The sequence below is a fragment of the Peromyscus leucopus genome, chromosome 8b, assembly GCF_004664715.2.
Source record: "Peromyscus leucopus breed LL Stock chromosome 8b, UCI_PerLeu_2.1, whole genome shotgun sequence".
NCBI lineage: Eukaryota > Metazoa > Chordata > Mammalia > Rodentia > Cricetidae > Peromyscus > Peromyscus leucopus.
The window spans coordinates 22,396,287-22,419,320 of record NC_051086.1 but is presented as its reverse complement, the minus strand read 5'-3'; the positions used below and the strand labels follow the sequence as shown (position 1 = coordinate 22,419,320).

At 41.3% G+C, this 23,034-nt stretch overlaps 1 protein-coding gene across 31 annotated transcripts in view; it reads right to left on the bottom strand.

Moving 5' to 3' along the window:
- The window catches only part of Rbfox1 (RNA binding fox-1 homolog 1), a 1,601,479-nt gene that overhangs the window by 83,385 nt on the left and 1,495,060 nt on the right, over positions 1-23,034 (bottom strand). For all 31 annotated transcript variants that reach the window (XR_005090377.1, XM_037201093.1, XM_037201084.1 and 28 more), the window contains one exon: positions 18,197-18,250. Coding sequence is in view for 30 of the 31 variants with exons in the window: in XM_037201093.1 (XP_037056988.1) it covers positions 18,197-18,250 (54 nt within the window). In the remaining variant the exon portion in view is untranslated. The remainder of the gene's footprint in view (positions 1-18,196; positions 18,251-23,034) is intronic.

Here is a 23,034-nt window from a genome sequence, read left to right as displayed (position 1 = left end):
TTATTTTGATACTGCAGCTGAATGCTGTCTTCCATGAAAAGAAGCCTATCTCAGGAGCAAGGCCACCCTGTGGAAGGGGTCTATCATCACGTCCTACATGCCACCAAGGTCAACCGACATGTAGTTAAAACTCCCAAGAGTCATTTGGGTTCCAGAGACAATAAAGCTGATGTTCCTGCCTGCCCTGTGCACTGCCCAACCCCTTCATGTTCTAACTTGATATATGATACATTGGAGAGATTCTAACAATTCTCCTTCAAACCCGTGCCCATCTTCCCTCTGTGCTTCTCTAGAGTTTGAAAATAATTTTCAGGTTAAAACAAAGCTCCCCCTTCTCTCTCTCTCTCTCTCTCTCTCTCTCTCTCTCTCTCTCTCTCTCTCTCTCTCTCTCTCTCTCTGTGTGTGTGTGTGTGTGTGTGTATGTGTATATGTGTATATGTGTGTTGGTCAGCAATCAACATCAAATATCTTCTATTGTTCTCCAACTTATTTTTTTGATGAAGTCTCTTATGGAACCTGAGATAACTAATTCAGGTAGGCTGACTAGAAGAACACTGAGCTTCTTATGTGGATTCTGGGGATCTGAACTAAGCCCTTTTCATGCTTTTATGACATATATTTCACCAACTGAGCTTTCTCCCTGCCCCCCCCAAAAAAAACACAAAGATTTCATTAAAACATTAAACCCATCTCTTCCTCCTCCAGTCGCCATCTCTATTAATGCTATTCCTGTCACTCAGCAAAGTAGCTTGAATACATCACACCTATTTTATGCTTGTACTTGGAGAAGAGTCATCTATCCCTCCTTTTCCTTGGCACTCAGAATAGTCCTGGCATAAAAATGAACCCAACTGGCATAGCTTGAGAGTCAGTACATTAAGAACTTGGGTGGGCCCTTGTCATGATCAACTTCTGCTGAATTGAATTCAACTTCTCCTTTTTACTTTATTAAGTTTATCATCATACAAGAGATATGCCATGGTCTAACTAGCTTTCCATAAACATTTCTGGTTGCAATAGGTGACTGGCAAGAAAATTAAGAGCAGATAACCCCAGTGAGGAGGGGTGAGCTATAAAATCGGTCACTGAGAGGTGAACTACACACCAGAACAGGCAGTTGTCCCAGCAACAAGTCCTCTGTAAAGCACTTCCCATGGGTGGGTATCTGTCCTGTGTTTGCTCGTTGCTAAAAATCTTACAGAGAAATGTAGGTTACTATAGGATGCAGAGAAAGCTACATTTCTCAATCTCCAACATAAGGATCCTGCTGGAATGGATTTTGAGACAATTCCCCACCACTCTCTCTTGCACATCCCTGGTTAAAAATCAACCTTTACAACAAGCCTGAGGTTTCTTGTGCCAGAATTTCAAAAAAGGAAGACCATCTAATTTTAGCCAAAACACAGCTAAAGGCCATTTCAGTATCTGCTGTTAAAGCCCCTGGGTCAAGTTTCAATATCCTCAGTACAGTCTGTAGAATTCCACTGGGACCCAACACAGATTCGGAATAGAAAGCTAAACCCTGGCAGGGCATAATGAAGCTCTCTCATTCTTTTTGAGCTGTGGGTCCTGAGAAGTCAAGCTGCATTCACTCCTTTGAGTGCTCTCTTAGTAGTAAAACAGAACAAAACGAAACAATCTTTATGCAATGACTTTGACCTTTTGTAAAACAAAATCTATGCTTGGTCATAAGACCTGGGTTTTATTTTACCTAAAAACATCCACTAATTTAATTTGCAAAGTGCTTATAGTGAGTTATCTTCCCATTTTGTGACCTTTGTTTAAAGGAAAGCCTTGGATTCAATAATAACAAAGCAGCAGAGAGGAATGGGGCAGCCTCCATGCATCTCAGGGAGAAGGTTTGCTAATGCATATTTGTTTTAAAAGTAGGTCAAGTAGTTAATAGGGTCCAACCAGCCCTATAAAGACTGTTTACAAAATCATTGGAACACTTCCCAACACAGCACATACAAAGCCTCTCAGAGTTCCTTGAATTCTGTCTTTTTCCAACCTCTAATAGAGACCATGCAACTACTGTGAACCAGCATCTACAGCCACAGCGTATCTTACACATGATCTTCCTTGGCTTATTAAACTCTGTGTACATGGAGAGTAACAATGGGCCTAAACTACACTCTTACCTAACCGCTCTGTAGCCAGGGCAGACATCACTAATGAGTTTTAATGTCACCTATTCGTCTGTATTGTCCTGGAGTGTCCAGAATCATTCTGAACCTGGCTCCTGGCACGTTGCTGCCAATTGATGAGTTGTTAGGGAGGGAGATCTCTATGCTCTCTTTGCCCTAACCCTGAGTTAAATCAGATGGAACTAGCCATTCTGCCTCTGACAGGATTGAACATTAGTAATTGCATATGGTGCAGCTCTTTTAGAAGTTGTCTTTTCCTGTTTCCCTTCTGCATAGTTTAAAAGTGACCTCTTCCAGTCCCACTCCTCAGGTCTGAATTAATTACTCTCTCACATCTTATCATATTCATTTTAATTCCCTGGCAGATCTTTCCCCTATTTACATATGGTTTTCCCCGCAGAACCCCCCAAGCAGGGCCAAATCATGCTTGTCAGTTTACTCCTGGCACCAGTGAGATACCTGACCCTAGGCAGGGACTAATGAGTGGAGGAAAATTAGAACAATTTTTTTTCATGATCTATTTTTATTTTCTTTGCTAAAAATAGTGCTTTTTCCAACTCGTCTCTCTCAGAGGTACCTTCTACTTTCTGATGTTCATGGCTGGGAATTCATTTGCTTGGCGCTCAAATACACTCTCAAGTTATCTCTAAGACACTCATCTATTCTACCTTTCCTCCAGGTTGTGTATGTGTGTGTGTGTGTATGTGTGTGTGTGTGTGTGTGTGTGTGTGTGTGTGTGTGTGTGTGTGTGTTGGTACAAGCATGGGAGTACATGGGAAAAAGTGCTTGTTAATAGGCTGAACAACTTGATTTGGATTTCTAGGCTAGGACAAGATATGGGGGTCGTTGTTTACAGTTGCCCAACTAATTGGGCATCTCGCTGACCTGGAACTTGCCCCTGTAGACTAGGCAAGGTGGCTGGCAGTTAGCTCATGGGATCCAGCTGCCCTCACCCATAATTTGGGGGTTATAGACAAACCTCCACCATGCTAGTCAAGTCACTCAAGCAGAGTTCTCTGCTGGGCTCCTCATGCATTTTCTCCTGTTGCTCACCTAGTGAAATAACAAGGAGTGTGAGAGGAAGGCCAAGGGCTGAGCTCAGCCTGTTCCTTGGATCATTTGGGAAAAGATGGGGCTGTAAGGATCAGTGTTCAGTGTGCAGGGATTTTTAAGTGTCTACAATGTGCCGAGTGACTTGCTAGTTCTGGAGGCTATCTGTGGAACTTCTTGCATTTTTTTTTGAAAACACCTAGCATACTACCCTTTCTAAAATTCACATGGTCAGGGACAAAGACAAACACACAAACACAATAAAAAATGGTTCTGAGTACCAACCTGAGCCTATGTGATCAATTGTATGATTCACTGGGATTAATAAAATTAATAACCTATTTCAGGACAATTTTCATTAACTATAATTATGGCTGGCAAGAATCTTTTTCTCTTGTCTGCAGCAGGCAAGACTGGCAAGGCCGACAAAGCTTAGTAGTTCAACAATGCCGGAAATGTTCGGAATTGGTCTGGGTGGGGACGAGGAAAGGATCTGGAGGAGTTGGGAGAGGGGAAAACATCATCAACATACATTATAGGAAAAAAATTAAAGGAAAGAAATGTGTATGTATGTGTGCTCACATGTGTGAGGTGTGCGTGGAGGCCAGAGGAAAAACAGTGAACACTGGGAGTTGTTTCTCAGGCACCATCCACTATGTTTTTTAAAAACATGAGACAAGTTCTCTCACTGTCCTGGAGCATGGCCAGTAGCCTAGGCTAGTTGGCTGAGAGTCACAGAAGTCTTCCAGTCTCCACTATGACATTACAGAGACTATAAGCACACACCACTGTGCCTGGTTTGGTTAAAAACAAACCATGGAGTCTGAGGACTGAAGTGAGGTCTTCCAAGGTAAGTAGTTTTCCCACTGAGCCAAACTCCAGATACAGAAAAAGAACCTCCTATTCTACATTGTCAAGGAATATTCATATGCCTTTAACTTACCCCCAGTTAAGAAGGCCAGGTAGTATAGTTCCTTTACATTTTTTTAAAGGCAAAAACACCTATGTATTTTTCCCCCAGAAACCTTATTGTCAGTCAGGCAAATTCTGGAGGAAAAGCAGGGTATTTGGGCTCCAATAATTATTCACTTCACCAATGGAAATGCTTGCCTCTTGCTTCTGTTATTACTGAGTGGTTTTTTAAAAGCTTTAAAAATTAGCTTAAAAGTAGGAAAATGATCCTAAGTGAATAACCCAGCTAGCTATTGGCACCTGAGAAATGGGCACCGTGCTGAAACAGAAATCTGCCAACTTCTTTCTATGCAGCACTGGACTCTAATCCATTATGGAATCTAAAACAATCTGGGGTGAGTAGGAAATGAGGTCTCCTTCCAGACATTACCCCAAGGGGTTCTAATCCAGAGGTTCAGACATTTACATAACCAAACAAACAGCAGCCATATAGGGATACACACAGGGTTGGAAGTGTCCACTTGGCTTGAGAGATCTGTTCTAAAGATTTTTTCTCCTGCTTTCTTTCTTTTTTTTTTTTTTTTTTCTGTTGAGAAACAGCCTCATGTGGACTAGGCTCTCCTCCAACTCACTATGTAGCCAAGAATGACTCTGAACTCCTGATCTTCCTGCCTCTAGCTTTCAAGCGCTGGGAGGGATTACAGGCACATGCTACTACACCCAGTTTCTTAGCTGCTGAGGATTGAACCCCAGGCTTCCTGAGTGCCAGGAAAGCACTTCTAGGAACAAAATGCAATATTATTTTTGTCCTTCTCATCTAACACATAATAGGTAGTTGTCCTGCTCGGCAACCTGGGCAAGAGCAGCCCCTTCTAGTGCCACTTACTCAGTGAACTGGGGAGGTGGGCAGCTATGCAGTTACGAACTATATAATCCTTGAGAGGACCCTCTGAGATTTCCTACCTGAGGGAGAGGTGTGTAGCCCTAACCTCTGTTATGGAAGAGATTGCATGTCCCAGAAACCCTTGTGGTCCAGTCCTAAGCCTCAGGAGTTCAGAGCCTGACATTCCAAGCGATGATATTCAAATATCACAGTTGAGTTAAATGAGGTAGACCTTCGTGGAACAAGAGTGCTGGTCTCCTAAGAGGCAATTCGGATACAGTCTTGCCAAGAGGGAAGACCAGATGAATGCACAAAGATGGCAGCCATCTTCACAAGCTAAGAAAGGGGTCCTCAGAAGACTCCAACCCACCAACACCTTACTCTTTTGCTGTTAGCCTTCAGAATTTTGAAAATAATTATTTCTGTCTGTGATGCCTTGTTAGATCCCAGCAAGCTAGTGCACAAAACAGTCTCCTCACTGATCCTCTCTTGAGGATCAATGAGACACCTTGTCCTCACAGGTCTTGCCTTACCAGCTTCAAACCTCTGCTAGACTCAAAGGTTTAGGCTGTTCCCATTAAGTCTCTAAGAGAATACATTGTTTCTAATTGACAAAGGAATCCAAAGCCACAAAGAGCTGTAGATGCTTCTAAAGTCATACAGTTTTGAACATCAGACTAGCATTAAGCTAACCTAACTAAAGCTAATATGTTGGTCTTCTAGAAGCATAATGTTCTTATACCAGCCTAAAAGATGCGCTTTTCTGAAGGGCTACAATAGAGCTCCCAGTACAGGGATATTTCCATTTATTTGGGCACAGATGTCACTGGGAAATGTTGCGTGTATATATAATTCTTATAAATCGAAACGTGTTTTAATTGTACTGGGAGATTTCCATATTTAAAGGGGCCCTGAAGCAAATCTATTCTGTAAATAATCCTTCAACCTAATTTATTTTTCCAAGTTTTGATGTTCATAATATTCATAAAGAAATGCATCATTTCTTATCTTTCTTCTCACTTCTTAATTTGGCACAGTTTTAGGCTTTGCATAAAAGTTACAAGAGTAGTTCCAAGAACCTGTTTATAATTTTCTCCTTTATTATTTGTATAAAATTTCAAGAAGCTCACTCTTACCAAATTTTAGGCTTCCTGTAGCTTTAAGAGAAAATACTTAACTCGATATAAGATTAAGATTACCAACAATAATTTCAAAAGTTTTGTTTTGTGTGTGTGTGTGTGTGTGTGTGTGTGTGTGTGTGTGTGTGTGTACATACATGCTGTACCTGTATGCACAAGTATGTATAGGTCAGAGGTCAACATTGGGCAGTGTTCCATTCGCTGCATGTTTTTAACTGTGCAGAAAGGGTGTCTTACTGGCCTGGAGCTCAACAAGAAGGCTGGGCTGGATGCCTGACTCATCGAAGAATCCCCCTGTCCTAGTGCTGGTATTATAAACCTCATTTTTGCCCAGAGAGCATATTACCAACTGAACTAGTTCCCCAGCACCCAGAAATTTCTCAGTGAACCATCAAGAAATTCCAATTACGTTTTGAACTATCATCTGCCCTTAAAAACCTGTAATGTAGGAACTATTAGCTAGGCATGGTGGCAGGTACCTATAATCTCAACACTTGGAAGGTTGAGGCAGGAGGATCATGAATTCTAGGCAGGAATGGGATACATAGTGAAATCCTGTCTCAATATAATATGGCACTATATTTATATATAATTTATATAATTATACCCATTTAACAGATAAGGATACAGAAACAAAGATTAAGGATCTTGCTGACAGTCACATTGATTTGTGGAGCTAACTGCAAATGATTTCAAAAAAACTCTTCAAATTGAAGTTTAATATTTTCAAAATTGGATGTCAACAAATTATATCATCTTCAGGTAAATCTGGCTACCACCAATTTTTATTATGCTCTGCATGCTAAGACTCAGTTTTACACAATTGAAAAGAAATGAACAGAATACCATTTTTGGACAGTGAACTGGTCTTAAACTTGTTTCAGTGTCTATTAATAAAGTTTTATTGGCTCATAGTCATGTTCACTTATATAAGCACAGTGTATAGCTACTTTGTACTATTGACAGGGAGTAGGGACTGGCAAGAGAAGCCTGAGGGCTGCAGAGGCTAAAATATATGATATCCACCTCTCTTCAATTTTGTAATACTTTGTAATATCCTCCCACTGTTTGAAGTCACATTACCAGCAACCTTGTCTAGATATACCCTAACCTCTACTCAGAAAGCTGACACTAAATCTTTCAAAAGACATTATTTTATCAATACTGATCAAAATTTATTTAGTTTTTCATTTAAAAAATCAATGAAAAATCTACAGACATGGTTTTGTTGGTGGTGGTGGGGGTAGTGTGTGTGTGTGTGTGTGTGTGTGTGTGTGTGTGAGAGAGAGAGAGAGAGAGAGAGTGAGAGAGAGAGAGAGAGAGAGAGAGAGAGAGAGAGAGAGAGAGAGAGAGAGAGAGATATGTGAATATCAGAGGACAGCCTCAGATGTCATTTTTGACTGGCTTGGGGCTACTGATTAGGCTAGTGCTATCATGCCTGGTTTTTCTTTTTTTGTGGGTTCTGAGGATTGAACTCAGGTCCTCAGTGCTTACATGGCAAAGACCTTATTGACTGAGCTATCTCTCCATCCTCTGATGATATGATTTTTAAAAAATATTGCCTCACACTTTTTGACTCACTATTCAAATCTGTGAGCCAATGGGTGTGGTGGTGGAGTAGAAATGATGAAATGTCTGGAACTGAGCTGCAGCAGAAGCAATGGAAATCACTTTTATTTCCTACTGTTTAGACTTCAGGGATACAAGAGCCCACACATAGAAAGGGTGATCCAGAGCTAGGCATTTCACACGCCGCTATGCTATGTGTTGTCCAGTGTTTTCCATGCAGGCTGCAGTCTAGCAGGTCTGGACTATGACCTGAGGTTCTCACTCTTTCTCTCTACCTCCCCATCATAGTCTTGGAATATGGCTGGCCCTTAAAACAGTGAAGAGTCTCAAAAGCTGCCTGAAGAGGCTCCCCATGTCTCCTTTTTAAATTCTATATACTATCACATAACATATCATATAATATTTTGGGATGTTCTGGCTATTTTTCTGGACTGGAGGAGCCCAACATCTTGAATTGCCTCCTTAAGAGAAAATATATTTCATCTCTGAATCTCTTAAAAAAGTAAATGGGAACAGTTACTTAAAAATGCTTCCCAGAAATGTTCACACACACACACACACAATTTGAGAGAGAGAGAGAGAGAGAGAGAGAGAGAGAGAGAGAGAGAGCGCACTTAGTATGTACCATAGAATAAAAGCAAATATAATATCTCAGGTAGTGAAACTTACTCTCAAAAATAACAGAGAATGATTAACAACATCCAGGGTTCCAATTGTCTTCATATCACATGCACATCAAAGAAACATTAGAAAGGCCCAAATAAATGCTTCTTCCTTCCCCTGGGAAAGCATCAGTAATTTTAGGGTGTTTATGTCTTAGAATGATAAAGGGCTTAATATAATGATTACTGTACATCGATTAACCTTTGCATCAGATTTGAATATGTAACCCATTAACTAATTTAATCTCTGAAACAATAACAGCCATTGGCATTATTCTTTGAATAATCCTTGCTTAGTTTCCATAATGGTATACAGTTAATGAAAACCCCATTAGAATGTTGCATGTGGCATAATTAATTCTGGCTGTTTTCTTTTGGTGTAAATAGCTAATGTAGATACTGAATTCTGTTTTCCCCTGGCCTTATTAATTTTTCATAAACCAATATTTTGCCTGTAATGGGTTGTAACAGTTCTAAGGAAGTTCCAGAAACACATTAACTCCTAGCGATATGGTTTACCCAAGTGGGAATGTGCCATGTGTTTGCTGGTTCTTCAACACTATGACATTTTCAAAAGACAGTGAAAGGTGGAGAGGTAGAGATATGCGCAATGCTTAAGAGCTCATCTGCTGTTGCAGAGGATCTGACCCTGGTTCCCAGCACACAGCTATTACCAGGCAGCTCACAACCAACTAGGACTTCAGCTCTAGGGGATCTGATGCCCTGGCCTCTGAGTACCATTGCACTTGGTTGCATATATGCTCCCCATATGCACATAATTTAGAAAATATTTTTAAAAATTAAAAGTTTTAAAAATTAAAAATGAAATAGTTTTGTTTTAAATTTGAAGAACACATAATTAACATAAAGGGTATGATAAAATATTTGGCCAATTTAAGTCTACTTGTCCAAATCAGTTGGACAAATAGGAGTAGCTAAATGTATTTTTTGGAAAGAATACTCAATGTGGGAAGCAAAAATACTAATTTACAGCATTTAACTTATAATTAAAGGGCAATGTAACATAAGTAGCTCAAAAGACCTTCACTGCTTCCTGTTTGAGGTATCTGGTAATTCCCTTGCCTGGAAAGAGGTTGAGAGTGAAGGAAACTGGTTCTGTGATCACTTCCTATCTAGTTCTAGCTTAAATTAAGTGTTCAGTTCGGGGGCTGATGAGTAGAGGTTGGTGTGTGTGTGTGTGTGTGTGTGTGTGTGTGTGTGTGTACGTGTGTGTGTTTATGCGTGTGTGTGCACGCGCTCGTGCACACATGTGTGCACAGAGGATAGGGAACAGCCTTGAGTATCAATCCTAATTTTCTTTGAAAGACAGGGCCTCTCTCTGGCCTGGAACTTTACTTGCAGGCTGAACTGGCTGGTGAGTGAGCCCAGGAATTGATTTTGCCTACTCAGTGCTGGGATTATAAATGCTCGCCAATAATACCATTTTTATAAAAGTGGGTTCTACAGATTGAATTTTAATATCTGTTTTAGCATGGGTTTGGGGCACTGAAACTTAAGTCCTTTGTGCTTGCAAGCCACTGAGCCATTCCCCTAATGCAGTAATGACCTTTATAAATAATGATATCTGGGTATTTGGGGTTTTTTAAAAAGTAAAACTTTTAACATATTGTCTTATAATTTCATATCTGTATGTAGTATAATTTAAATGATTTATCTTGTTCTTTTAATTTTTTAATGTTTAAAATTGGCATACAATGAATGTCTTATGTCATTATATAATTTCCTAATGAAGTGTGCATTAGTAGACTCTTATTCCCTTTCATCTCTCCCATCTCTGCTAGTTATACAGTCTCCCTTAATGATCTCCCCCCAAGTTCCTCCTTTCAGGCCATATATGTCCTTTACCCACACCACCCCTCCTCATCAGATAGCTCTGTGTATCTGGAGGTGTAATGGACCAGCAGACATCTTCATGGATTTGTTTTTGAGGTGCACTTTCAGTGACAGCCTACCCCTCAGAGGATGCACTCCAGAATGCATATTCCTTCCTGTGGTATTTTCAGCAGCATTTCTGTTGAAGGTATCCTCTGATCTCAGCAGATCAATACTCTTCAGCCTTTGGAAAGAACTTAACGTTGCCCAGAAATTCCCACCCGTGTTAACACATAAAGTTTGACTCCCTGTGTCTTCTTTATTCCTTTAGAATTTCTTAATGGAGTCTAAAGTTAAAGGTTGAGGGATGCCCTGGGACTCTACCAACCTTCCTACCTCTGCAATAAACTTTTTCTACTTTTTTTTGTGAGATGAACTCCTATTTATCCTTAAAGACCCAATTTATATCATCCTTTGGTTCTTAATGCAGGTACAATGATTGTTGTTAGCAATGGCATGTATGTGTGTGCATATGCATGTGTGTGTAAGCTCTGTGTTATTGGTGGTGTCTATGAGCATATGCATGTGTATGTATGTGCAAGCTCCATAATGTTGTTGTTGTTGTTGTTGGTGGTGGTGGTGGTGGTGTGTGTGTGTGTGTGTGTGTGTGTGTGCATATGCGCATGGGTACAAGGTCCTGCAGTAGCTTTTTGGACACTAAGTGTACAGTTTGACATCCTTCAAAACCCTTATGTATTTGAAGGAAAACATAGTTGGGCTCTATTACCTTGGCTAAGTGTCTGGCCTTTGTTCTATAACTTCATACTAAAGACTGAGTTAGGACAGGGAGATGGTCAAAGGGCAAGGCAGAAGCCTGTGGACCTGAATTAGAATCCCCAGAGGCCACATAAACCTGGACATGGTGGCTTGTGTATGTAACCTCAAGTTTCCAACTGAGAGAGAAGAGGTGGAGACAGAAACTTTGGAAGCCCACAAATCAGCAAGCCTCACACAGACATCCACAAACAACCAAAGAGTGACCCTGATTTCAAATAAGGTAGACATGGCAATTACACACTCATACACATAAGCCCACATACAAATTATATTTTACACCAACTATGTATGTGTGAGCAGGGTGAATGAGTTAAAGGCAGCAACTGGTAGCATTTTTTAAATTTGCAGTGATTTTCTTCTTTGGTCATTCCATGATGAGTCTAGCACAGTTAAGGTGCATCAGTGGAGTTCTATGCATTCATGCTAACCCTAACCACAAGAGTGCAACCCTAACAAAATACTTGAAAGCCACCCTTTCTGTGTGGCCTACTTGCAGCTCTTCTTATACCAGAAAAGTCCTGCCTCCCTTTGCCTTTGGAGGAGCAAGCTTGGACAGACTTTCCATGCAACAGAAAAAAACCAGCAAATTTATTTAAGAAATGCATTTATTTTAACCATCTCAGCAAGTCCTGATCCTATCTGAAGATCAAAACCCCCTACAGGCTCCATCAAAGACGAGCTGTGTTCCCTCTGTGGGCCAGGGAAGGACGCAGATAAAAATTAAGGCCAAATGTGGGCCAGGATGGAGTGAAATCTGATAAGACAGATGGGGGGAGAAGAGGGCATGAAGCAAAGTGATTCTCATCCCAATGAGGAGGCAAAGGTAAACAGATGTACAAGATAAGGTCTCTGAAGTGGAACATTTTCAGGCTGCAAATCCTCTGCTTGGGGACTGAAATCTGGATGCCCCTGTTCCAGCTCACTGAAGTGCACTGCATTTGAATTTAGCAGATGTGTAAATTATACACAGCATCCCAGAGCCAAAGGTCACTGTTGGCGAGAACATTCTCTTTAAGGACAAAACTCAGCATCTAAGTCCAGCCTATTCCTCTGGGTGGGGAAGTCAAGACATTCATGCCATGAGGGATGTTGGAATAATTATTGTTTGGAGGGCTTTGGGTGGCAGTGGGGACCTGCAAATATATATCACCATATTCCAAGGTGCTAAGGATGTATGCTAAATTGCATGGTTTATGTCACACATGTACCCTGAGCTCAATCTTCAAATACAATAAAATATATCTGAGATCGGAGCTCTTCTGTACCAGTTTCCCTTCCAGGTGCTGTGATAAAATACCCCGAGAAAAGCAACTTGAGGAAAAAGGTTTCTGTGGTTCACAGTTTAAGGGTAGAGTCTATCCAGGTGGGGAAGACATGATGACAGGAGCTGGTCACATGTGTCCACAGTCGGCAAGCAAAGAGCAATGAATACTCATGCTAAGTTTGCGCTCTTCCTTTTATCTAGTGCTGGACCTCAACTCCTGGAATGGTGCCACCAATATTCTTTTCACCCCAATCACCCATATCTAGACACCCTCACAGGCATGCTCTGAGACTTGTCTTCTTGTAGAAGACATTCTTGTCATGTAGACAATCAATATTAACCATCACACCATGGCTTTTGAACAATCTTGCATTTTGGAGATGCTAACATGTTCAAAATACAGGAGAGAAGCTAGAAAGAGACTCATGCAAAAGTGTGTAAAAAGTCATCCTTCCCAAATGTACTGGACTCAGTGAAGGGCAAGTGGGGAAGGGGTCCCATGCTACCTTCCTCTAACCCAGTTCTGAGATGAATCATAGTTTACAGTGGCCAAATACTCATAGAAAACCCACACATTTGTACAGATAATCCAAGGTCAAATGCACCTGCCCTTTTGAGATAAGCAATCACAGAGTGCTGTATCCCAACTCTTTGTTTTTAAGCTTCACCTTGAGATCTCAATCCAATAGCCCATCGCCTGTTCTATGGGATGCGGTCTAAGGCCAGGCTCCCTCATATGGACATAGCCAATGGAGGAGACTTCAGTGATCACATTAATCCCTTAAATTTATATCTTACTTTAGAGCCGGTGAGGTTCTCCTGCCCTCATTATTGGACCTGATCCTACCATGACCTTGGCATCAGCTTCCTTTAAGAACTGATCACTTTTCAAATGGGACTTTGCAGTCCATCATGCCCTTTCTCTTAGTACCTTTTTATTGCCCTGTCTCAAAACAAACAGAAAAATATTTTTAGGTGTATCAACCAAGAGTCCTTCTTCCCTTCTCAAAATTGCTAATAAGAGTAGTTGGCAATAGGGCCACTTCCCCTCCCCCATCATCTTGGTTTTCCGCTTGCCGTACTCTGCATATTCTCATTTTTTCCCCTTTCTTTCTAATAGTAACCTTTCTCATCTTTGAGACATAACGCTATCTTTGATCTGCAATTCACTAGAAGTTCCTTTCCTTTCTCTATCGATTGTGTCTCCTGGAGTAATGTAACTAAATTGCAATTTCCCTTTGCAGGCTGGGTGTTCCTGAACCATGGAAGTGAGTTATGTGTGTTCAAGTGCTACATCTTCTGAATCTTGTTAAGCTTTGCCACCTTCTAGCCCCACTGATGGAATATTTAATCACAGAAATGAGCTGGCTGATATGATATACAGTGTGGGGAAGCTCTGCCCTGTGGATCTTACTGGCAATTGAGGATCAGAACGGTGCCATTTGTCAGTACTACTATGACAACTTTGAATCACCTTCTGTTTCTTATTTATTTTGCTTCACTTATTATGAACATTAAAGGTATATTGAATCAACCGTTTTACTGGATAGGTATCATCTCTAAAAAAGAAAACACTACACTTCCAAGTAGTAAGGAATTTTTGCATGTGTGTGCATGTAGGTGTACATGCGTGTACACATGAATGTGTGTTTTTTGTGTACATGTAGAGGATGTATAACTGGTGTCATTCTTCAGGAACCATCTACTTGTTTTTGAGGCTGGGGTAGGAGGCTTGAAAAGTAAGCTAGACTGTAGGGTCGCAGAAACCCATAGTTTTCTCCCTCCCCAGGCTGAGATAATAGGCACATGCCAGAATTTTCGACTTTTCACTTCAGTTCTGGAGATGGAACTCAGGTTCTCATGTATGCAAGGCAAGCACTTTACCAGCTGAGGCATCTCCCCAGATCTCAACATGTTTTATTAGAAAAGGCAAATAGGATTCTCTATGGACAGGGGTGTGGTAAGAATCCCTTATGAGCCTTCTTTATTCTGATCCTTAGACATATTCTCTCTAATTACCCAGTAACTTGAGGTATACTGATGGGAGTAGATACCCATAGATACTCCTTTTCTATTAGCACCCCAAATTTTATTTAAACCCTAAGATGGTGTGTCCACACCAATACATATTGGTCAAAATCTTTAAGACCCATCTGTGTCTTAATTGACTTATCAATCGTTTGTCTTGAGAATAAACCTCACAGGGTCTGAAGATAATTAGACTTGGGGAAATAATCAATGCTGCTTAGCTTTATATGAGAACACCCACCTGTCTTTGGAAAAGATTTATATCTGTTCCTAGAATATGTAGATTTATGTATATTTGTTTCACCCCACTTGTAGTCAATAAGAAATTAAAAGAGTTCATAGTAAGCATGACTAGAAGTGAAACCGGAAAAAACAAACAAACAAACAAAAAACCACAACCTTCCAAATGAAAAACCTTTTAAAATGGCTTTCTAAATGCTTCCCAGGATTGTGTGTGTGTGTGTGTGTGTGTGTGTGTGTGTGTGTGTGTGTACGTGCAAATGTCATAATCTATCAAAGCAAATTAATACTGTTCAGCTAGTAATTAAAGGTCTTCATTAAGAAGTGAGCCCTCCCTTCCCACTCCCATCCGACACCAGCAATAAAAATGCACTGGGGGGCACCAGAAGGTTCTATACGAAAATCAATAACTTGCCATTTTATAATTAAAAGAGAAAATAAATGTTAGGGGAAAGTCCACTAAATTAGGAAAATTACCTTTAGGAGAGATTGAAAATATTGATTTTAATTTACAAAATCTGTGAACTTTCCATGCCCCATTTTGAGAGACAATTGGAGGCTGGATAGTTCATTCTGCATAAGCTTGAGGAAAATCAATAATTATGCTATGGGAGTGTCATGAAATCTGTCATGAACACATCTTAGACTGAGAAATGACTAATGAGTCTGGCTTTCCATCTTGGTCATACACAGAGATGACCTATGAAATATCCAAAGCAAGTCATGGCCAAGGTTTTTATTTCTAGTATGCGGCACCCTCCAAACTGCAAGAGAAATCCAGACTAGTTTTATAGTTAAGGAAGTTTAGATGCTTTGTAAATTCCTAGTCATTGATGTGTAGCTGGAAGGCATGGGTCATCACACCCAGACTTCACAATTACATGGCCAGTGTTTTGCCAACTGAGCTAATGCCTCAGCTTCCTTTTTCTTTTTTGTTGTGGTTTTTGATTGTTTGCTTGTTTTTTTGTTTTTGAAAACAGGGTTTCAATTTGTAACCAGTTCTGGCCTCAGCCTCCCAAGTGCTGAGGTGCATGCATGCACTTCTATGCCAGGTTCCTTGCTTAAAAAACAAAACAGAAAACAAAAACTTTCATTTCCTGAGAAAGTCTCATAAGGCATCATCAGTTGTTCAGATTTCTTTGAGGCTGTCCTCACATAACCAGTTCATATACCAACCCAATGCAGTGGTGCTAGAGCAATGACCAGGGGGCTTGTCTCACTTTAGAAGGTGGTATGATCACAAGGCACGGTCACAGAAATGTAGACTTAATATTTATAAAATATAAAGAAGTCACGATATCCACTTACAAAGGACTCAGCCCCTAAGACTGATCAAAACCACACGTGTGTGTGTGTGTGTGTGTGTGTGTGTGTGTGTGTGTGTGTGTGTGTGAAACCCTAAAGGAGATCTATACCCTTTGTTTATTTTTGTGTTTTAGCTTGCAAAACTGTCATAAGGATTGAATACAATCATGTATGGAATGTGCATGGAATAGTGCCAGCCCACAGAAAATATGGAGTATACATTACCCCTCTGAACTGGCTCACTTTCTGTACTTGGAGACCTCTCTGCCTAGGCTGGGCTTTGATCTAGTTTCAACTAATGTTCTGATGCTGTTGAAGGAATACAGATTCCTTTATGTTTGCATATGTAAGTCAGTCTAACCCTGTTCTGTGTATTCTTTAACACCAGCAGGAATTCACTGTGGGGCAAAATCCCAAATAAAGGAGATAGTTGACATTATCCTGGTCAGTAGAGGCAAGGATGGCCATTAGGAAGGGAAAACTATACAGTGCTTTCAGATCATGCCCACATCTGTGACAAACTCCCCAAAGGAATACTTTCTGCTTCTTGCTCTTGACCCCATTTCTCTGGAGACAAAAACCTGAACACAGGCACATATCACAAACATTCACAGGTCTACAGAACCTGCCACTGCCTTGGATCAGCTGCTGCAGATTTGTGACTGTCCCTGCAGGTATATGAAAGCCAGATCTTCTCTGATCTTTGGGGAGATTTTGTATATTTTTAGCTTTGAAAAAGATTTACCCCAGAATACTAATACCATCCAAGGTGCATCTTGCTCCTGAACATATAGCCATGCCCCTAAGCCCAGAAGTTAACACCCCAAGTAGATATGCTGAGAATTCAGAGGCCAGTCCTCTTACAAGTAATGAAAACAACTTGAGTCCAATAGTGTGTTCAGGGCTCAGCTATATCAGCCATACATGTCCTCTCCCACCATGACACAAAGGTTGAATATTAACTTGCTTATTCAACAAACGATGCTGAATATATAGCCAGGGCTTCATACAGCCCTTCCTTATAATCTAATAAACATCTATGCACTTCTGCTATCATAATCCCCATTTGAGAGATGAAGAAACTGAGGCACAGGGAGGCTTAATAACTTGTCCGGGTCACATATCTAGCAAATAGTGGAAGAAGTGTCTGAACTTGGGCTGCCTGGTTCATCTTCCATGTTCTTTACTCTCCTGTGATCATCTCAGAAGCTAGGGTACACAGAATTGAGAAGCCTTACAGCCAAGTGTACCCTCCCCTATAAGAGTGAACACAGCTGCTGCATGGTGGTGCAATCCCTAGATTTAATCGAAGCTCACACAGGAAGAGGCTCACAAACATAGCTGAAATACAAACCTTCCTCGGGTCCTCAAGGCTTCATAGTTTGGTGTGTGCATAAGAGTAGTTAGGTTCTGTTCCTTTCACATCTTCTAGGGGTGATGTTTAGTCTCAGAAAAATGGCAGGAGTTGGGCAACAAGAAGAAATGAACCAAGACTTACTCTTGCCACTAAGTGAGTGGCTCAGATCAACTATTTACCAAGTGTACAATGTTTAGGAGGCATGCCAAAGGAAGGCTCCTTCCTCATACCCAAAAGAAAAGCCTGCTACTAGGGCACCAGGTTTTCAAGGCAGCTTTGGTGACAAGACCTCAGGATCAGTGACAGGCTAACCTGTCATATTAAAGTAAGGAACCTTAGCTGTGGAGGCTTCTGGCTCTTCCCCTGATTTGTTCACTGAGCTGTCTGAGTGGGTAGATTTCCCTACTAAGGGCACTCAGGAAGGGAAGAGGGGAAGGAAGGAGACATATGCATGGAGCAAATTAGACAGAACTGAACTTGCTAAGCCAAATTGATCCACGGAGAAAGAAAGACCTAAGTTCTTTTTATCCTCCTAACTTCTACCTAAACTTTACCTTGGAAACTCCCAGTTTGCACTTTGCTGAAATGATTGACTCAACCCTCTGCTTTATCAGAAAGGAGGAAAGCACCTCTGATGGAATGCACAGCTAACAGGTGCATAGCAAGAGCATTGCATTAAGATGGGACTGAGCTTCCACCCGTCCGTCCAGTGTACTGCTGAGCAAAGCCCCAATGCTTTCCTAGGGCAAAGACAGAGTGGCAGAGCCTCACGCTTATCTCACAAGTGTGAGCTCCCCTCAATCACTGGAGATTGTAAACACTCTTGGTTTTGCCCCAAGAAATCCTTGAGAACTTGTTAGGACAGGATTCCTCATTTAGATTGAGCTACAAAACCCATGATATAGGGGCAGGCAAAGCACATTTAGAAATGACCAAGCAAGACTTTGGCGTGCAAAGCAAAGTTCCTTACCTGCATAGAAGTCGGGGCTGTAGACGGCGCCCACAACTGGATTTAATTTCCAGCCTTAAAATAAGCACAGAAGGATTACATCACATTTGCGTATTCTATCCCTTCAAGGTAACCACAGTGAACACAGACTGAGATAGGGTACTTGTTTGCATTGGAAAGTATCAAGGCTATGTAAGGTGAACATGCACAAAATTGCTTGCAAAATCTGGAGTCTACATTCTTTGGTTTTCTGGTATCGCAAGTGAATGGAATGAAAGCCACTGACCGGCTACAGGTGAACCTTGTGGAAAAAAAAAAAAAAAAAAACAAAAACAAAAAACAAAAAACAAAAAACAGAAATCATGCTCTACCATATCAGTAAATCCACTATGCTAATCTCAGTTTTTGCTTTATTTCATATCACATTGCTAGATAATTCATCACATGTTGCCTTGCATCAAAGTCACAGATATTTAAAAGCTTGCATAAACAGAACTCTTTGAGGTAACACACTCTGACGATCAGCCTTCCCGATTATGACCTCTAGCTAGTAGAGACTTCCAATTCTCTGCTGTGTGCTTTGTGAATAACAGAGACGACAGCAGTTTATCCCCCGGAGATCTGGTATGGAATGCATTTCAATGCATTCAGGAACAGGGAAAACCTTAGTGAGTGCTAAATAGTGAAGGTCACTTTCAAGTCACCTGTCTACGACATTAACCACAGTCTCTGGTTTGCTAGCTTTTACTGATGGAAATATGTCTTAACTGTGAACTCTGGCTCCTTAGAAATCGTCACTCAAGAAGACAGCACACAAGAACAACCATAAACTGGAAAGCATATTACTGACCTGTTTGTTTGTTGGTTAATTGGTTTTTGCAACAACAGGGAAGAATGCTTAGGCCTCAGAGCTTGTGATTGGTTCTGACTTTCCTAGGAAGTTTCTAAGGAAATTATAGTGGTAGAATTGTTTTTGAGACAGGGTCTTATGTAGCCTAGGAATCTTATGTAGCCTGGGCAGGCCTTGAACTCATTATGTAACTTAGGATGGCTTAGAACTTCTGATCTTCCTGCCTCCTTCTCCTGAATACTGGGATTATAGGTTTGGAACATCATACCCACTTAATGAAGTGCTGGGGATTGAACTCGGTACTCCATGTAAACCCAGAAAGCATTTTTCTAAATGAGCTCCACCATGTATGCTCCTATGTGCCCTTGTGTCTTGGATCAATGGTCAAATACCCAATATCTTTCAGTAAATGAACCCGAGAAATAGAAATGGCTTATTTTAAAATGCTTTTACAGTTTGGAGGATACACATCCTGGTGTTTAAATACCTGGTCCCTAGTAGGTGGTGCTATTTTGAGAGGTTGAATAGCCTTTGGGAAGTTGAACCTAGTTGGAGGCAGGGGAATGCTTGGTCTTGGACCTTGAGATATATGAGGACCTGACTGCAACATGAGAGCCTACTTAAGTCAACTTTGGGTCTTAGTGACTGTGCCATGCCCTTCTTACCTCGAACCTTTCTTCTAAACAAGGCTTCCCACTCCCAGACAGGGTGCTTGAATATCTTTGTGAATCTTGGGCTTGCACTGGATGCCACCGTCAACTCTCCCTTCTCCCTTGAAACTTGATTCTCATCCAGTTTTCCCTTTCAGCCAGTGGCACCTCCAGGCATCTGGTCACTCAAAATTCTGCTCAATAGTTGCTACCTTACATTCATATCTCATATACAATCTATTTTAAAAAAGTATTCCATTAAACTAGGGACAGTGCCTTTCTTTTCTACAATATGTTTCTTGCCAGACAAAAGTCATACCAAAGCAAAACAAAGCAATAACAATAATTAAAAACCACCCTTGGGGCTGGAGGGATAGCCTGCTGTTCTTGCAAAGGAATGATGCTCATTTCCCACCACCTGTGTTTGGCATCTTAAAATCACCTATAACTCCAGCTCTGGGGGCTTGAGAACCCTCTGCTAACTTCTACAAGCATCTATATTCACATGCACTTACCTCCACACTCATAGACATATACAAGCACACAATTAAAAATCCATATATTTAAACAATTTAAAATAAAACCCATTCATTCACCTTTTATCTTCATCCATTCTATTTGCAGTGGCCAAAGAGTCATGGGAGAAACCAATCACTTGCTCTGTTCCTCTATCGGAACTCCATCTTCCTTCTAGACTCAGGATAAGTACAAACTCCCTGTGTTGGACTAGAAAATGATAATTTATCCAAGGTCCATTCACTTTGCACCACTGTCTCCATTTCTCTAAGATATAGACTGTTGATCTTTAATCCGAATAAAACCACCCAGACTAACTGAACATCTAGAGATTTCCTGACCTTTCTTGGAGAACACCCCCCAAATCTTTCCCAAGTATCCAGGTACTGTCCTGGTCTCCAATTCCTTTCCAAAACATGATACTCAATGTCACTCTCCTTCCTTCTCTTAGGGGTACTCACCGATTGATCACCCAGGTAAATTTTCTACATAGGTGCTAACTGTATCCTCTCTCTCTCTCTCTCTCTCTCTCTCTCTCTCTCTCTCTCTCTCTCTCTCTCTCTCTCCCCCTTCATTGCTTTCTTTCTCTTCTTATTTGTTTTCTCTATCATTCTCCCTCATTAGAATTAAGAGTAAAGCTGGGCAAGACTGTCAAGCATGAGTTCTAGGCACTTAAAAGCATTTGACAAATACTAAATATTCCATAAACATGGACTTGGAATTACCATAAGGAATCAGAAGGCACAAAGTGCTTTTCTGAGTGGTCTTATTTCCTCTGGCTAGGATTTGGTTTCCATGTGCCCTGCAGATGCTCAATGTTCTACAAGCAGTGAAGGACCTCTTAGGGACTGCCATCTTCCAGTGAAGGCAATGAGGATTGCCCTTGAAAGTCACCTCTGTGCAGACTTGCTCAGACTAACAGACCTCAAGTAGACTTATGTAAATATATGCAAATCACACGCAAATGGACTTATCCTTTCTGTGGCTCCTTCTAGTACCTGAAAGAGACCCCTGGGATAACCTTGCTGGAAATACAAGCCTGCACTGTCAGGAAGATGGACAAAATTATCCCAATTTTAATTTCTGAGACAGTTTATGTATGTCCCCAGGCTTCACAAACTGAGATTTTCATCAGGGACATTAAAGCGAACAATGAGGCTTACAGAAGGAAGAGAACAGCAGATAAAGCCTACCACTCCCAGCCTCCCAGGGTCCCATCCGACAAGGCAATGGAGCAAAGCCCAGGCAGACACATGAAGCTTCACCCCTCTGAGATGGGTCTTCGGGGAGCTGCATCAAATCAGACTTCCCGCCTCCCTGAAATGTAGCTTGTCCTGGGTTATGTGCGAGCCTGCTTTAGAAAAATGCTGGACAAGATCCCTGGTGTACAAGCCTTGCTATAGTGAGTGTAATAAAACATTAGAAAATAACCTGCATGCATTTTAAGCAGATACCTCATAGATTAAATAGAGCAGGAGACAACATCCAAAGGACAAACAAAGCAGTTATTCATACATTGAACACACGTGCTGTGTGGTCCTTTATTTTGAGTAACAGCTTTGTTTTCCTGTTTTTAGTAACAGGTATTCATAGCCAACATATAGATTTCACCTAAGGTATAGGATTTCTGGTTCTCTTGAAACATTGGAAGAAATGGCAACTTTATGTTAGGAATCCCCCCAGATAGCTTTATTAGAGGTGACCAGAAGCTATGATGTGTGACTGCCCAGACAGCAACAGTCAGCCAACAATAAAGCTCCCAGCTGTGAGTGTCTGTTGTTAAACCGAACTGTTTTGTCTGCTCAGAGAGAAATCTCTTGCTTTACCCAGCAAACAAACAGAAGATAAATATTTCAGATTGACTTTCAGTCAGGCCCATCATCCTAGATGTTTGGGAGTCTGAAGCAGGAAGATCTCAAGTTCAAAACCTATGATGGTTACAGAGTGAGTTCAAGGCCAGGATGGGCAACTAAGTAAGGTCCTGTTTCAAAATGAAGAGTAATAATCAATCGTGGATAGAGTTCAGTAGGCGAGAAGATAGGGGCTATGAAATGCTATTCTGTGGGCATGACATGGCTGTAGCCCTCAGAAACTTGCAATAGCATAGGATCTGCACAAGAGTAAGCCAACCATACATGGGAAGGGACTCACGGGTCCCACCTACCCAGGAGAGCTTATGACAGTCTGGCAAAATCATTATTTTCATCGAGAAAGCCTCTGTGGAGTTACTCTGTTCCAGTGGGCAGCTCCACACTCATACCCAGACAAGTGGCCTTGCTAAAGCACAGTTTGGCCCAAAGCAAAACCAAACTGAAAACAAAAAGGCAGGGAAGTGGGAAAGATGGAGCTTTGGTAGGAGGGCTGGGTGGGGCAAGGAGAAGAGAGGGAATAGGGATGACTGAGCAGAACGTATCAAATACATGGTACTGAGACTGTTGAATGATCAACAACAACAAAAACCCTACAAACAATCAGCTATCCCAAACAATGAAAACTAAGACTGAGCTTCTCAGAATCTGTTTTTTCTTTTGTTTCTCTTAGCTAGCTCCATTTTGCGTCTGAATCTTTGCTCCTACAACTTGGCACAGAAAGAAGGAATGAGATGGCCAATTAAAACTGAGGCCTCTCTGTAATCAAATCCCATTGATCCACAAGCAGCAGTCAAGCGCAGAGCACCATCTTTATCTCCCACCCTGGTGGTACTCTACTTTCTCTGAAGATCCCAGACACCTGGGATGCTGGTGCCTATGTATGTCCAGCTCCCGATGTACAGAACTACGTCGGGAGATCTTTGAGTAGCTGGGATGCCCATCAGTAGTCACTAGCAGAGCCCACACTGGAAG